This window comes from Suricata suricatta, chromosome 2, assembly GCF_006229205.1.
Source record: "Suricata suricatta isolate VVHF042 chromosome 2, meerkat_22Aug2017_6uvM2_HiC, whole genome shotgun sequence".
Taxonomy (NCBI): domain Eukaryota; kingdom Metazoa; phylum Chordata; class Mammalia; order Carnivora; family Herpestidae; genus Suricata; species Suricata suricatta.
Window position 1 is genome coordinate 99,593,724 of NC_043701.1, and position 16,101 is coordinate 99,609,824.

At 40.1% G+C, this 16,101-nt stretch overlaps 1 protein-coding gene across 2 annotated transcripts in view; it reads left to right on the forward strand.

Annotated features, from left to right (window-relative positions):
• Positions 1 to 11,678, forward strand: part of ZPBP (zona pellucida binding protein) — a 105,654-nt gene extending 93,976 nt beyond the window's left edge. For both annotated transcript variants that reach the window (XM_029930605.1, XM_029930615.1), the window contains one exon: positions 11,471 to 11,678. In XM_029930605.1, coding sequence (XP_029786465.1) covers positions 11,471 to 11,565 — 95 coding nt within the window. In that variant the 3' untranslated portion in view covers positions 11,566 to 11,678. The remainder of the gene's footprint in view (positions 1 to 11,470) is intronic.
• Positions 11,679 to 16,101: the final 4,423 nt, after the last annotated feature.

The window sequence follows — 16,101 nt, forward strand, 5'->3', positions numbered from 1 at the left end:
TTTGCTGTATAATTGGATTTAATGAAATGTTTAGAGGTGCAGTAGGCATGACTTTGAGTAGATAATGAAAGAAAATGCAAAATGCTTATTGATTTATGATGTGGTTTCATCTTAGCTTGGGCAAACCATGCAGTAGTTAATACATAGTAGCAGAATATTTACTATTGAAGCTTGAAAAGATGTGAGTTCTATGTGTGCAACCTTTCATTTATGCATGAGAGAGGGTTTTTTTTTTAATATTTTTACATTGTAGTACTTGTTTTGCTTTGGTGGTGTTTGCTTATTTAAGAAAAATTTTATAAGTATGATTTCCTTAGATGCTTGCTGTCAGTTTGAAGCAATCCCCTACCATTCTTAGTTTGCTGAAATCTTGATCATGAATAGTTAGTGAATTTTGTCCTCTACTTTATCTGCAGCTTTTGAAATAATCATATGGTTTTTTTTAACTTCATTATTCTAGGGTAGAAATTTGCATTGATTGATCTCCTAATGTTGAAACAACCTTGCATTTCCAGTTTCCCTTTTGATATCTTTTTTATGCCATTGGCTTGTTAATAGGGTGTTAATTTCTACATATGTGTGACTGAACTTGCCACTTTTCTTCATGTTACAGATTTCTGGCCTCATTGTGTTGCGATTATAATAAGATGATTTGTATGCCAGTCTTTTAAGGTCTGTATTATGACCTGAAATATTCTCTGTGCTAGAAAATATTCCATGTGCACTTGGAAAAACAAGAATTCTGTCCCTGTGAGTGGAATGTTTTTGTATATCTGTTAGGTTTAATTGGCTGATTGTGTTTTCAGTCTTCGCTGATCTTCTGTCTAAAAGCTCTGTCCATTATTTGAAGTGAGATAATGAAATCCGTAGAGCTGTCAACTTCTCCCTTAATTCCTTCAGTTTGCTTTCTATATTTCATATACCTATTGTGTGTCATATATATTTTTATAATTGTTATATCTTGGTGATTTGACCCTTTTATAAGCATGTTGTTTCCTTCTTTTTCTCTTATAACAGTATTTGACTAGTCTTTTTTAGTGTGATACTAGGATTGCCACCCAGCTCTCTCTTATTACTATTTTCATGGAATATCTTTTTCTATTCTTTTACTTTCAACCCGTTTGTTTCTTTTGTTCTAAATTGAGTCTTCTCTGGATTGCATATAGTTATATCATATTTTATTTATTCATTCTGTCAATCTACAGAGCTTCTGTAGAATCAGTCTTCTGATAGTAGAATTTAATCCATTTACATTAAAAGCAATTACTGATTGGAAAAGATTTATTTCTGCCATATTACTCTTTCCGGTATGTTGACTGTTTTCTAGAGTTCTTTCAAAGTTAATTCTGAGAGTTTTTGTTTCTTTTTTTTTTTTTTCAGGTCTTTTTGGTTGGGACAGCGTTTTGGAGCTGCTAGTATTTTTGCTGATGTCACTGTATTCATTTTTTGAAACTTTTGCATCTCTTTATTCTAGAGTGGGCAATTCCTGTTGGTATATCTTCATATTTACTAACATGTTCTACTTTTGTCATTATTTTGCTGTTAAACATATCCAAGTTGGGTGGTGTTTTGTTTTGTTTTTTTTTTTTGCTTTTTGTTTTGTTTTTAGTATTTCAGTTTTGGGATCTAGAATTTTCTTTTATATGCTTTAGAGCTTCCATTTCTCTGATGCAATTTTCTAATCTGCTCACTTATTATGATAATGTATTCCTTTATGTCCTTGAATACATCTGTGCTACCTACTTTGAAGACTTTACGTCTGATTACCCTGTATGTATTATTTTGGATGTGTTTCTATTGATCTTTTTCCTTTTGACTATGAGTCACAGCTTTCCAGACCTTTGAAAACCTAATAATATTTATGATATACTAAACTTTATGGATAGTGCTGTATATAATATTCTGACTTATTTTTCTTCTGAGGATTGTTGCTTTGTGTTTAAATGCTATGCCAGATTCAATATCTACACTCTCTCCCCCACTGTGGGCATTATCTCTGCAGTTTGTTCAGCTTTCCAACTCTGGCTTTTTGCTAAACTTGTGATATCATTGATACATACATTAGCCTATGATCTGTGTGGAGTTTACATGCAGATTTTAGAGCCCCTGATGCTGTTCACTGAATTTCTCCCATTACTTTCTATATCTTCTGGTGGCCTGAAAGTCTGTCTGTCCTTTTACTTTTGAAACCAGCAAGATGGACTTCTGCTTCAGTGTTATCTACCCATGGGCCGCATGAACTGGTGGGTGCCCACTGCAGAAGAATAGAACAATGTTACACAGTACAGTTCCCTTCTCTCAAGAGTTAATGTGCCTTCAGTATCTGCCTGCCTTCGCTACCTCTCCAGTGCCGTCAAATAGTGTGTGCTGCTTTTTCCAGATCTTATCACTCTTACTGCAGGTGCATTAATTTAGTACCTCTAGAAAAGGAATTCTACCCACTTGTTTCATAACATTGTGGACATTGTTTTTTGGTACATGTTTCTTGTTTGTTCAGTGTAATATGAGTCTAATTGCTTATTTTTTCTACTACTCTTTAGAAAAGTCCTACCTGCCTTGACAGTCATGATAACATTTTTTCTAACAATTTATTTCATTAATGTCAAATTTTTTCTTTACTCTCAGATCTAAACATAAGGGTACATGCCTTATATGTGTCTTTTAAAGGGTTCTCTCCTGTCTTACCAATCTGCAGTAATTCCTAAATCTTTATTAAACGTCTTGATGTCTAGAGAGGACAAACCACCTTATTTATTTTTAAATGCTACCAGTTTTAAATTGTCAACTTAAATAGAAAAAAATTGTGGTTGAGATTTTGAGTTACTGCTGGTATAAATTAATTTGGTTAATGTTTGCATTTTGGCTTTAATAGCATAAAGTTGGATTTTTAAAACTCCATCCTGAGACTCTCTCTAATGGTAGGCTGTTTTAACTGATTCACATTTTGTAGCCTGTATTTGTGAGATTCATTCATATTTTGTGGTTATAACACTACTTCAAATTTTTTATTTCCATATAGTATTCCATTATATGAATATATAGAGGTATATATATCTGTTTTATTGTTTAAAATGAGTTCATACTTCTGGGGTTTTGTGCCACGAAGAACAATGCTGTTATGAATATCTTTGTGTCTGTAACCTAGTATCCAAGATTCTTCGAAGTCTACCTAACACTGGATCAGTAAGATGTGTAATTCATTAAAATATGTCCGTGTCTTTTCCAAATTTGGTGTGTTAATTGACACTTTTAGAACAGCAGTGTAGGGTAAATCATGTGTGAAGTTCTTGGCACTATTAAGCACACTTTACACATTTGCAGTCAGATGACCTTATTTCATGCGTCACATTTTTTAAATTGGGGTAGAATGTACATAAGATAATTTAACATTTTAAGTATATTTAAATGTACAATTTAGTGGCACTGAGTCCATTTGCCTTGCGGTATAACCATGAGCACCATCCATCTTTCCAACTTGTTTAATCTTCTTCACCTGATATTCTGTACCTATTAAATGACAAGTCCCCATTCCCTCCTTCCTTTAGTCCCTGACAGTCACCATTCTGCTTTCTGTCTCTAAATTTGCCTGCAATGGGTACCACATATAAATGGAATTATACAAGTATGTGTCCTTTTGTGATTGGCGTATTTCCCTTAGCGTCTGTATTGTAGCATATGTCAGAATTTCCTTTCCTTTCCAGACTGACCAATATTCCGTGGTACGATGGACCACACGCCCATTCCCTAAAATGTGTGGTGAGTGACCAGGACACGCCCCCATCCCCTCCCGCATTACTTTTCATGGTTTCACGTTCCCACCTTAGTTCACATTCGTTCACCTAACACTTAGGTACCACATCCTTTTTTTTTTTTAATTTATAATTTTTTTTATTTCAGTGTAGTTGACACACTGGGTGACATGAGTTTCAGGTGTACAGTCTAGTGATTCAGCAACTTTATGCGTGATGCTGTGTTCACCATGAGTGTAGCTACCCTCTGTGCCCTCACAGAGCTGTCACAGTATCGTCGACTGTATTCCCCAGGCTCTGCCTTTTATGCCCATGACTTATTCCACATCTTCTCTACCCAGATGTATGTAACCACATTTTCTTTATCCATTCATCTGTCAATGGAAATTTGGGTTGTTTCCACCTCTAGGTTCTTGTGAATAATGCTACAGTGAACCATGGATATACAAATATCCTGCTTTGAGAGCCCGCTTTGAGTTCTTTTGGATAAGTACTGTATTAGCTTGGGCTTCCATAATGAAATCCCATAGACTGAATGGCTCAAACAGCACAATTTTTCCCCCACAATTCTGGAGTCTAGAAGTCCAAGTTCAAGCTTTGGGCCGATTCCGTTTGTGGCCAGTGCTTTCTTCTTGGTCTGCAGATAACATAACGTGCCACCTTCTCATTGTATCCTCAGGTGGGTCTCCATTCACGTGTGCAGAGAGAGAGAGCAAGCACTCTGCTGTCCCCTCTCGTAAGGACACTAACACTGTCAGATCAGGGTCCCACGCTTATGACCTCATCTGCCCTTAATCACTTCCTAAGAGGCCCCATCTCTAAATAGAGCCACGCTGGGAGTGGGGTCTCAACGTACACATTTCAGACAGACACACACCTTCGGTCCGAATACTTCCACCCAGAAGTGGAGTCACTCTGTTGTTTTACACAGAGACTGCACTGTTTTACATTCCCACCAACAAAGCTCAAGGCTTACAGGTTCCCTACAGCTTGGGCAGATTTGTTATTTTACCTTTCTGTTTTTTCAAATAACTTGCCCTCCTAATGTGTGTGAAGTGATGTGTCATTGTGGTGTCAATTTGCATTTCCTTGATGGTCAGAGATGTTGAGCCTCTTTTCATGTATTCATTAGTTATTTGTAGGTCATGTTTGGAAAGATGGCTATTCAGAGCTTTTGCCCATTTTTTAATTGGGTTAATTTCTGTGGTTGAGTTATAGGAGTTCTTTTAATTATTTGGGATATTAACTATACTTTGCAAATAATTCATCTGTTTTTCTTTTGTCTGTATGCCTTTGGTGTTATATAAACAAATCATTGAAAAACGTCATGTCATGAAGCTTTTTTCCTACGTTATTTTCCCAGAGTTTTACAGATTTAGCTCTTCTGTTTAGAGCTTTAATCTTCATGAGCAGACTTCCACGTAAGGTGTAATGGAGTCCAGCCTCCTTCATGCGCATGTGGATATCTGCTTACCCGCTGCCCTCTGTTGAGATGACTCTTCTTTCCTCATTTGAGTGATCTTCATACGCTTGTCCGAATCATTTGAGAGCTTATTTCTTGGCTCTCTGCTTGTCTCTCCCCCTTTCTTTATGCCAGACCACACCATTTTTATTATTGTAGGATTAAAATCAGCAAGTGTGAGATTTCCAACTTTTTTCTTCTTTTTTCGAAATTGCTTTGGCTATTCTTGGTCCCTTGAGGTTTCAGTGAATTTTAGGATGGATTTTTCTTTTTCTGAAAACATTGTCACCGGGATTTTAATAGAATTTGCATAGAATCCATGAATGGTTTGCAATAGTATTGACAGCTTAACAATAGTAAATGTTCCAACCCATGAACATGGAATGTTTTGTCATTTATTTGTGTCTTCTTTGATTTCTTTCAGTAATTTTTACTATGTGTAAGCGTTATGATTTGTCAGTTCAGTTTATTCCTAAATATTATATTTTTTATTTTATTGTAAATAGAACTGTTTTATTTCCTTTATGGATTGTTCATTGTTTGTATGTAGAAACGCAACTGATTTTTACATGTCAATTTTGTATCTTATAACTTGGCTGAAATTTGTTTATTAGGTAAATGAGGGGGGATTTTTTTGATGGATTCTTTAGTGTTTTTTGCATATAAAATCATCTTTTCTGTGGACAGGCTAATGTTACTTCTTTCCAATTTGAATTTCCTTTTTTTTTTTTTTTTTGCCTTATTGCTCTGGGTAAGACTTCCAATATTGTATTAAAAGAAGCAGACATAGTAGCCTTTCTTATCTATTTCTTGATTTTAGAGAAAAAGCTCACATTCCTTTATGATTGTGATATTGGCTGTGAGTTTTCATGAAGGTCCTTTATCAGGTTGAGGAAAATCCATTTTATTCCTCTTTTATTTTAACATTAAATAAGTATCTACTATCCACCACCAAACATGGTTTTAAATGATATGGGAAGGAATTATCAAGAACACAACACAATTTTGGGTTTTAAGGAATGTGTCGTCTAATTGGATATAAGTCTGAACCTATGAAAGTATAAGTGACAATGGCTGCATGTGGTAAGGGCCAGATGGACAATACGGGCTTGCCCTCAGGGCTCAGGGATGAAGAGAACACAAGACTGAGTTCTGTCCGTGTCATACCAAGTGTTGACCGTGTTTCAGGCCCAGTCACAGACATACACATTTCACTGGTTTCTTTATGATAGTAACTGAAGCTTTCCTGACCATTTGGCCAGTGTTTTCTTAAGCATCACATATCCCTTTGATGTAGCGGGCATTCTAATTTTGTAATCAGGGAACTCGAATCCTGGCAGTCTTAGGATACTTTCATGCATTCATAAAGATAGTAAGGGAAAAATTAGATTTGACACCAAATTCGACTCCCTGCAGAACTCCGTTGTATTTGGCTACCTTGCCTTGTGCTCCCTAACGTACGTTCTCATGGCATCTGTCTCACCTGCTGAGGTGTAATGGACAGAATTGTAAGATACTCACAGTGCTCTGGGATGGGGTTGGTACATGTGTGCCTTTGAGAGAATTTCCCCTATCACCTCACATCGTTGTCTTTTATTTATTTTTGGTGAGAACATTGAAGTCCTACTTTCTTAGGGTGCAAACCTTCACCTAACAGATGGATAAAGTCTAAGGATGTACGTATAACACAGCAGTTACAGCTGATAGCACTCCATTACATAATTGAGATTTGTTTAGAGCAGAGTTTTCACCAGAGCAGGACGGTGGATTTTGCGACATGCTTTGTGTGCATCACTGGAGATGACTGTATGCTCCCCCTACCCCCTGCCATCGGTCTGTTAGTGGGATATATTGCATTGGTTTCCGTATAGTGAACTGTCTTTACATTTTAGGAGCAAGTCCTAAGTGACCATGGTATATAATATAATCCTTTTCATATGCTGTTAAATTTCGTTGAGTATTTTATTGAGGACTTTTCCATCAATATTCATAAGGCATATTGGCCTTTCGTTTGTTTTTGTATATTGTCTTTGGCTTTAGTGAGAGGGCAATTCTGGCCTTACAGAATCAGTCTAGGTGTTGTCCCTCCTCTTCAGTTTTCTGGAAGAGTTTGAGAAGGATTGGTGTTAATACTTTGTTTTATTGTTTTGTTTTGTTTTTTAGAATTTGGTAGAATTAATCTATGAAGACATGGGGACTTGGCCTCTAATTTGTTTGAGATTTTTGTTCTCTCATGTTTTGTTTGTTTTTAATTCTGGTTAAAACACATAACGTAAAATCAACTATGTTAACCATTTTTAAGTATACTGTTCAGTGGTCTTAACTTGTTGTGCAACAGATATCTAGAACTTTTTCATCAGCTGCAACTGCGTACCTTTTCAACAGCAACTTCCATTTCTTCCTCCCCCCAGCTCCTGGAAACCACAGCTCTTTTTATTTCTAGGAGTTTGATTTGTTTAAATACTTCTTGGGGCGCCCGGGTGACTCAGTTGGTTAAATGTCCAACTCTTGAGCTCGGCTTAAGTCACGATCTCACAGTTTGTGAGTTTAAGCCCAGGTCGGGCTCTGCGCTGACAGCGTGGAGCCTGCTGGGGATTCTGTCTCTCCCTCTCTCTGCCCCTCCCCTGCTGTGCTCTCTCTCTCTCTCTCAAAATAAATAAACAAAAAAATACTTTTTGTACATGGAATCATGCACTGTCTTTTTGTGACAGGCTTAATCTCACCTAGCATAATATTCTCAAGGTCCATCCGTACTGCAGCATGTTGCAGGGTTTCTTTCTTTTAAGCTGAGCAATAATCTGGTGTGTGTGCGCTACATTTTCTTTATCCATCTGTTCACTGAGGGACACTTAGATCGTTTTCACCTCTTGGCTCTGGTAAATATTGCCGTGAACAAAGGCACAGAATGTCCCTTCCCTTCACAGCTGCACCGTCTTCTATTCCCCTGGATGGGCTACAAGAGCTCTGGTTTCTTCACATCTTTGCCACCACGTGTTCTCCTCCTCCTCCTCCTCTCCCCCCTCCTCCTCCTCCTCTCCCCCCCTTCTTCCCCCTCCCCCACTCCCTGTTGTTGTTTTTCTTAATACTCTCCATTCTGATGGATATAAAGTGATATCACAGTGTTGTTTTGACTGGCATTTTTCTGATTATTACTGAAAAGTTTGAGCACTTTTTCATATGTTTGGTCCTATGTGCTTTCTTCTGATTCTTCTGCATACTTGGCTGTTTTTACTTATATTTTTATTTTGTGTTATACTCATTGGTTTTTAAACATCTTCATTTCCCTGAGAGTCTGCACCCTGCTCCTCCTGTGGTCCTTGGGTGTTCTGTGTAGTCCTCAGTCACTGTTCTCTTTCCCGAGATGTCCGTGGGTCTGTAGTCACCTTGTGGTTCTCAGGAGCTGGGGCAAAGGGGAGCAAAGTGCCACAAAGTTATCACCATTTTGAGCATGATTTCTTGACTGGATGTTCATTTGCTTGCTGTTGATCTTTAACTACTTTCCAAAACTCCTACAAGGTTGTTTTAGCCAGTATCTCGTGGCTTATTTCGTATTTCCATGTGAGCCTGGGGACCTGGAGCTTTCTTCTTCTTCAAGTCCCTCTCAGTCTATTAGCTTGACGCTTATTTGTGTTTCCCAAGTTCTTTCTTTCCTTTGAAGTAGGCTCCACACCTAACATGGGGCTCGAACTCAGGACCATGAGGTCAAGAGTCGGATGCTCTACTGACTGAACCGGCCAGGTGCCCCACATTTCCCACATTGCTTCTTTTTTGGTGGCTCAATAAAAATGACTTTAGTTTATTTTTTCTCTTTTGTTCCTATTCTTAAATTGGTTTTCCGTCCTTTTCCCATTGATTTATATGAATTATTTGTATATTCTGTATAGTATTCTATTGGTTATTTTTCTACAGCTGTCCCCCAGTTTTGTGACTTGACTCATTACTTCTTTGAGTAATTTTTTCTTAATTTTTTTAAATTAATATTTAATTTTTTAAATTAAGTTCTTAACTTCAATACACATATGTCATGCATTTTAGGTTAGGCTTAGTTACTTCCCTTTTGAAGGAAGTATTCCCTGTCCAAAATTTGTGAAGATCTTTGTCCTCCACTTCTCATTTCTGTGTACATCACTACTGACTAGTCACAACGCTTCCGTCTCTTCTTACCGCATACTCAGGATTTAATCAGGTTGCTCTCCTACCCGTAGCTGGGAAATACTCTGCTCTGCGAGACTAAAAGCTAGAAGATAATTTTGCTAATCTTCTACTTTAAATGTAACTAACCTTGTAGCACTTTTCCTTGATTCCACATAAAAGAGAACATGACATTTTAGGATATGACCTAGGAGAGAGGGCTACAGAAAAGTTCTCTGAGGGATTGCATATACTGTGTTATGAAGATTTGTTAATTCTAAGAACATTCATTAGAAGTTTGTATTTATTTGAACTGGGGTTCGGACAGTCTCATGCCTGTGTCCTCTCTGCTGGTGACCCTGTGTTTTAAGTGCGTGTGTAAAGACTGCCTGCAGTTTCACATTTTTCTGCTCCCGTGTAATGACTTAACACTGGTACCTTTTCTCAATATGTGCATACTTGTGTGTCAAGAAATATTAATATGCATTTTGAAAGAGAGTGTACTGTGATCACACATCTTTGGAAAACATCACAGCGTCACAATCTTACCCTGTACATCACCACTTTAAACACTGTTATGGCCACAGCAAAAATCTCTTTCACTTTGTCTAACCAGTGTTTTTCACATAAAAGATCTATTCAAACTGGAGGAAATCTGTTGAACCTAGAATGAAAAATACTTTCCTGAGTAACTGTTAAAATGTTCCCAGTTTGAAAGAATATTATTTGAAAGAAAGATGTGAAGTTAAATAATGTAATATGACCCAGCTCGAAATGGTGACCTGCATTACTGAATCATAGTGCTAGAAAAAGAATCTTCTTTGATGGCCCATAATAGCCATGCCTTAGATGTGCAATTAAAAAAATTTTTTTTCTACTGTTTATTTATTTTTGAAGGAGACAGAGACAGAGCATGAAGGGGGGGGTGGCAGAGAGAGAGGGTGACACAGAATCCAAAGCAGGCTCTGGGCTCTGAACTGTCAGCACAGAGCCCACATGGGCTGGAACCCATGAACCACGAGATCATGAGCTGAGCCGGAAGTCGGACTTTCAGCCGACTGAGCCACCCAGGCACCCACCTTAGATGTGCAGTTAACATCTTTGTGAATCCTATTTGCAGTAGGAAAAGGAGGAACAGGATAGTCAAAGACCCCAGCCCAACTAGAGGGCTTGATATCACGTGACCCTCTCTCCCCTGCCCCAAATGGAAGGGTGGAGAGAAACAGAGACCCGCAGAGGGCGGAGCATTTATTGAAGGCTTGCGGTATTCTGGATGCTTTTCATCTAAGTCATCTGATTTCAGCCCTCGTGTCATAGTCCAGACTTGGTTGTCACGGTACCTGTTAAGAACTACGACTCGGCTGCTTACCCAGAATCCCAAAGTCAGTCCATTGCAGAGAGTGTATTTGCCCTTAGATTCTGTGTCCTTCTTTACTTTCTGTCGTTCTGAGACAGCTGTGATACCATATTCATTATACACACTTAGCCTTACATCAGGGGCGATCAAACCGTGTTGCGTTAGTAACTTTTCCCAGATTAAACAGTGACAGAAATAGGATTTGAGGTCACGAGATTATTAGAAATAAGCTGCAGGTCCTTCCCGAGTTTAGGACTGTCCTTATGCATCGAAGGTGTAGTTATTAGGATGGGCTGTCTTCAGCTCCCTGGTGTCTGGTGCAGTGTACACAGGGTGACCCCACCGACTTTGTGAACTCAGCGTTATGTGATGAAGACTGTGAGCTCATCGTCAAGGTCTAAGCCAGGATCACAGTGAAAAGTTACAACTTTTCACTTACATGAGCTATTTAGAGTGGTCTAAATAGAAACAGCTAGTAGATGATTGCTATTGGAGATTATTGGCCGTGTTTAATGGGTATAGAGTTGCGGTTTTACCCAGATGAAACAGTTCTGGAAATTAGTGGTACAACAATGTGAATGTTGAAGTGGACACCTAAGAATAACGAAGATGGTAGATTTTTTGTCACGTCCATTTTACCACAATGAAAAAGAAACAAAAGTTATTAAAAAAGGAAAAAAGAATCTTTTTTGAAATTGTATCCTCCATGTAAAATTAATTTGTGTGGCATTTGAGGAAACTGTTACCTATTAAGTTGTTCTTTATTCACAGTGATTTGCAGTCCTGGATCCTATAACCCCCGTGACGGAACCCACTGCCTTCAGTGCAACAGCAGCCTGATATACGGAGCTAAAGCATGCTTGTAGGCCACCGTTTTGAGCTCTTTGTTGGCTTATTAAACACAAAAGTATATTTTTGAAGTATTAGTACATAATAAATCACTATTATGCCAAAATTAAATATATTAGATTTTACAATATTATGGCATCGTCATTTTAATTTAAACCCTATATGTCTAAATGCTCTGTGAATGGGGCACCCACTGGTCTTTATCAATCAATGCTGGACCTGCATACAACTTTGGAGAAGCTCTTGGAACATTGCTTTTTTTTTTTAAATTTTTTTTAATGTTTTTTATTTATTTTTGAGAGACAGAGACAGCGTGAGAAGGGAGGGTCAGAGAGAGAGGGAGACACAGAATCTGAAGCAGGCTCCAGGCTCTGAGCTAGCTGTCAGCACAGAGCCCGATGCGGGACTTGAACCCACGAACCATGAGATCGTGACCTGAGCCGAAGCCAGACGCTTAACTGACTGAGCCGCCCAGGTGCCCTGGAACATTACTTTTTTAAAATAGTGCCAAATATACTCTATTGGCATTAACCCAGAAGATATTGCAGGATTATTTTAAAATCACCCATTCTGCACTCACTGTATGTTGGCCAATCTCAGGCCCCCATATTCTTCCAAAATCATTTGATTCCAGCTTGTTTCATTCCTTTGATTTACATTTGTGAGATCTTACTGCTTCTAGTTTGATCCTTCGTAGTTCAAGGTCACTTTTTAAAAAGCCTGTGTGTCTTATTACTGCAAGCTTTAACCACTTCAATGTAAGGCCAGGTCCCCAGGACACCCTGAGGTTTTGGTATAGTTCAATGTGGTGGTCTTCAACTCTTCAAGATAAAGGCCATTAACTTACCTTTTTGACATTTTAGATGTGCCTACATTAGCCTTTGAAAGAGCCTCTAGGTTCTTGCCCTGAGGACACCTCTGGGCAAAGTATCACATAGTCATCACACCTTTTATTCCATTTCCTTTATTATTATAGTTGTTACATCACAGACACTTCTTCTCACACCATATCCAGGTTCAGACTCACAGGAGATGCACAGAAGCTTCCAGGAGGTCCAGGGCCCCTGTGCTCTAGGCTGTGTGTTCGCCTTCGACCCAGTAGAATGTGGGTGGGAGGGAAGTGAGTAATTAGGTTAAAATATCCATTCAGAAAAGAGAGATAAGAGAAACCTCCCAGTCACCCATGCAAGTGGACGAGATAAGATCTTTGATTAGAATCTGGTTCTAACCTCTGGTTATCTTTCTTATCCATTATATTCCACTTCGTGATTTCAGTTCCCTGTCTCCCAGAAGTCAGGGGCCCAGAACACACAGGCCGACCGGTCAGATCCTGATATCCAAGGGGCTGTTGTGTTGAGTTCTCTTGGGTTGGGTCTTTGTGGTCCAGCGTGATGATAAAAGATGCAGAGATGCCTCCGTGGCTCAGCTTGTCCCGACTCTGCGTGCATCTCACCCTGGGACTGCCTATTCCCGCAGGCCTCCGGTGACATCAGCATGCTGCCCAGTGCTTGCTGTTCACAGGAGGAGCCTTCCCAGATGCCTCACTTCTCACAGACCTGTCTTCTTGTAGATATAGAGATAATAGTGACTCTATTCCTGGTGGTAACTCATGGTTTTCAGTAGCAGAGTACCATGTAAAGTAACATCTGTTCTACCCAGTGTCAAGTGCCTGTAGAAGCCAAGCTTCGGCATCTAAACAGCAGGTGAAATAATACATTTTAATGAAAACCATGAAATATAAAGACCGAGTGAAAGTGATGAGTTCTGGGCTTTGGAGAACCAGAAATCCTCTATGACTGCCCTGAAAGCAGCCCCTTTTTTCCTGCAGCCACACAGATTTCCAAGTTCTAATCAGATGATGGACTCAGTTACCAGGGAGCTTGAATTCACAACCTAATAGTGTTTCTCATGTTAGAGATAAGACATTGATTGGGAAAGAGAGGAAGACGCTCAAAACTGAGATGACGGTGTATAGAAGATCCCACTGAAGCTGGGCATGTTCACCCCAACACTCCAGGCTGCTTTTGTCCAAGAGGAGGTTAGTCTTCCCCTCATCTGGAGAACCCTTTGTCTCTCTGAAAATAGTTGTCTGGCCTCCTTCCCAAAACCATCATCACTTTTCATTGCTTCAGAACATATACGTAACCTTGAATCCTGACAGTGCCCAGGCTGTTTGGGTACCAAGGATTACCTACCATTCATAGCGAAAGAATTTCAATAGCCAGTTTCTATCTGGAGATATCTGGGATAGACCTATGCCATGACAGTCACACCCTATGGGGGCCCTGCCCCCAACGAGTATTATCCTGCCTTGAGTGTGGGAAGTACCCATGACTTGATTTTAGACAATAGAAGATGTCAAAGCTGGGGTGGTCACTTGCATGCTTTCCTTATGTTATGTAAGACTTTGTATCATCCGACTGGAGCAAGTGATTCTCCGTCTGGCCCTTGAGAGGTGAGCTGCCACGTCCTGATGGCCTGTGAGAGAGCCAATAGGAAAGCACCTGCTGGGAGCCCGTGGACACTGAGAGCAAGCCCTCCTGTCAGCTAGCACATATCAGGGCCTCAGATGTACATCTGCAAAGGATTCAACTCTGCCAACAGCCACGAGAGCTAAGAGGAGGACTCCATACTTTAGAACAGAGCTCAGCCCAGCTAACCCCTTGGCTAAAGCTGAGTCCTGCACAGAGGACCCAGCTGAGCCATGCTCAGAGCCCCCCAGCCACGGAAAATGGAGATAATAAAAGTGTGTTGTTTCAGGTCATACATTTTCTGGTAATTTGTTACGCAGCAATAGAAGACTTATAACCGTTATATACGGGAGTAGATCCCAAGTATACACAGGATGGAAGGAGTGTAAGATTCGACTGAATTTATTGTCATGGATATCATTATCAGAGATTCTGGATTCGATGTATTAGCTTGAGCAGCCGAGAACACACTAAACGTTTGCTCATCTGATTGACTTGGGAGTCTGTGAATCACCCTGAATCCAGCAGCGGCTGATGCTGAATGGAGTTGGCAAGGCTGGAACTGCTTGGCATGCTGAGCAAGGGATCTGAGGGCTGGGAAGACTGGAATGCTGAAGTGGATTTTTTATGGATAACATCTGCATATCCACTTCCTCACTTCTGACCCCTGATAGGTCTAGAGGACACTCCTTTCACCAGAGCTTGGAGGAGTTGGTGGTGGATGGAGCGTTGGCTTTCTTGAAATCTCTGTAAGAGAGGTTCTCTGTGGTCCACTACTGAGAGCGGGGATGCTAACACTGAAATGGACTCCACAAATGGGGATGACGGACAGATGTCATCTAGTAGCTGTCCCAATAGGAGGTCAAAGATAGGTGGGCATCAGGGCTGGAGTAGTGATCAGAGTGATTTGATCCAGTGGGAACTTTGGCATGGGTTTGAGGTTCATGGTGTCCTGGGTCTGAAAGAGATGGATGGCAATTCAGTCCACCAATTTATCAGAATTTAGGTTTATTTGTCAGCGCTCCAGGCCTGTTTCAAAGAAGATTGACTTGAGTCACAACAGTTGAAAGATGACTTCTTAGCTAATTGTTAGAACTGGATCACAGACCCAGACGTGTTTACACCTTGGACAGAGTGGGGCCAAGGCAGCCCACAACGACCATGTGTGAAAGCCAAAGGCCTCTTTCGGAGCATACAGAAAGACCCTATTAATTGTACTGGCAGGAACTAGGGGGTTGGAGTTTGAGGGTGTTTGATCAAAGGAACTGGAAGGTACGATTGTACAAGAATTTACTGACTCAGACACTTCGAGGGATGTGATATTTAGCCCTCTGGCAAAGCACCCCAGGTCATGGGGAAACTTACTGCGAGCAGGGTTTTTAGATGTCTGGAAAAAGTGATGGACCACATTAAGCATAGCAGAAATGCCAGAGCTGCCCCAGAGGATGGTAGAGGAAGGAATGCTGGAACTGATAAATTATGTGAGGCTAAAAGAAACCAACACAGTATTATGTTCCACAAGAGAGTTCAAGGACACACCATTCATAGAGCCATCTGGGATGTGCTGGTCTGAGTATTGGTGGATTTCCTGTAGTGGGAGGAGAGGTAGTCAGAGCAATACAAGTAATAATGTCTTATAGAATGCCTAACCATGGGGCACCAGGTGACCATGAGCCCAGAACTGTCCATTATGATGGGTATGTTGGGTCTGGACTGACCCAGCAGCAATCCATTGTTAGACAAAAATAGTCCATTGAGAACTGAGTCCAGGTAAGAGCAGATGGGCCAAGGAAGCTGTATTAGCTGGTAATCCAGACCCCCACATCACCAACAACAAGTGTACCATTGCTCTGCTCTAGGCTGACATCAATTCAACCAGCTGAAGGATAAGGAAAAATGCTAAGGATAAGGAAATCCCAAGCTTGATTTGTGAGTGGATTGGCTCTCAGTGGTTGCAAGTCAGAATTTGAGAGTGGTTATCCCATTTCAGGTGCCTCTGCAAGACTGGAGAGGGTAAACTACAGACTATTCTTAGTCAGTGGAAATTGCCTGGCTGTAACCAGGGCCCTAGAAGGAAAAAGA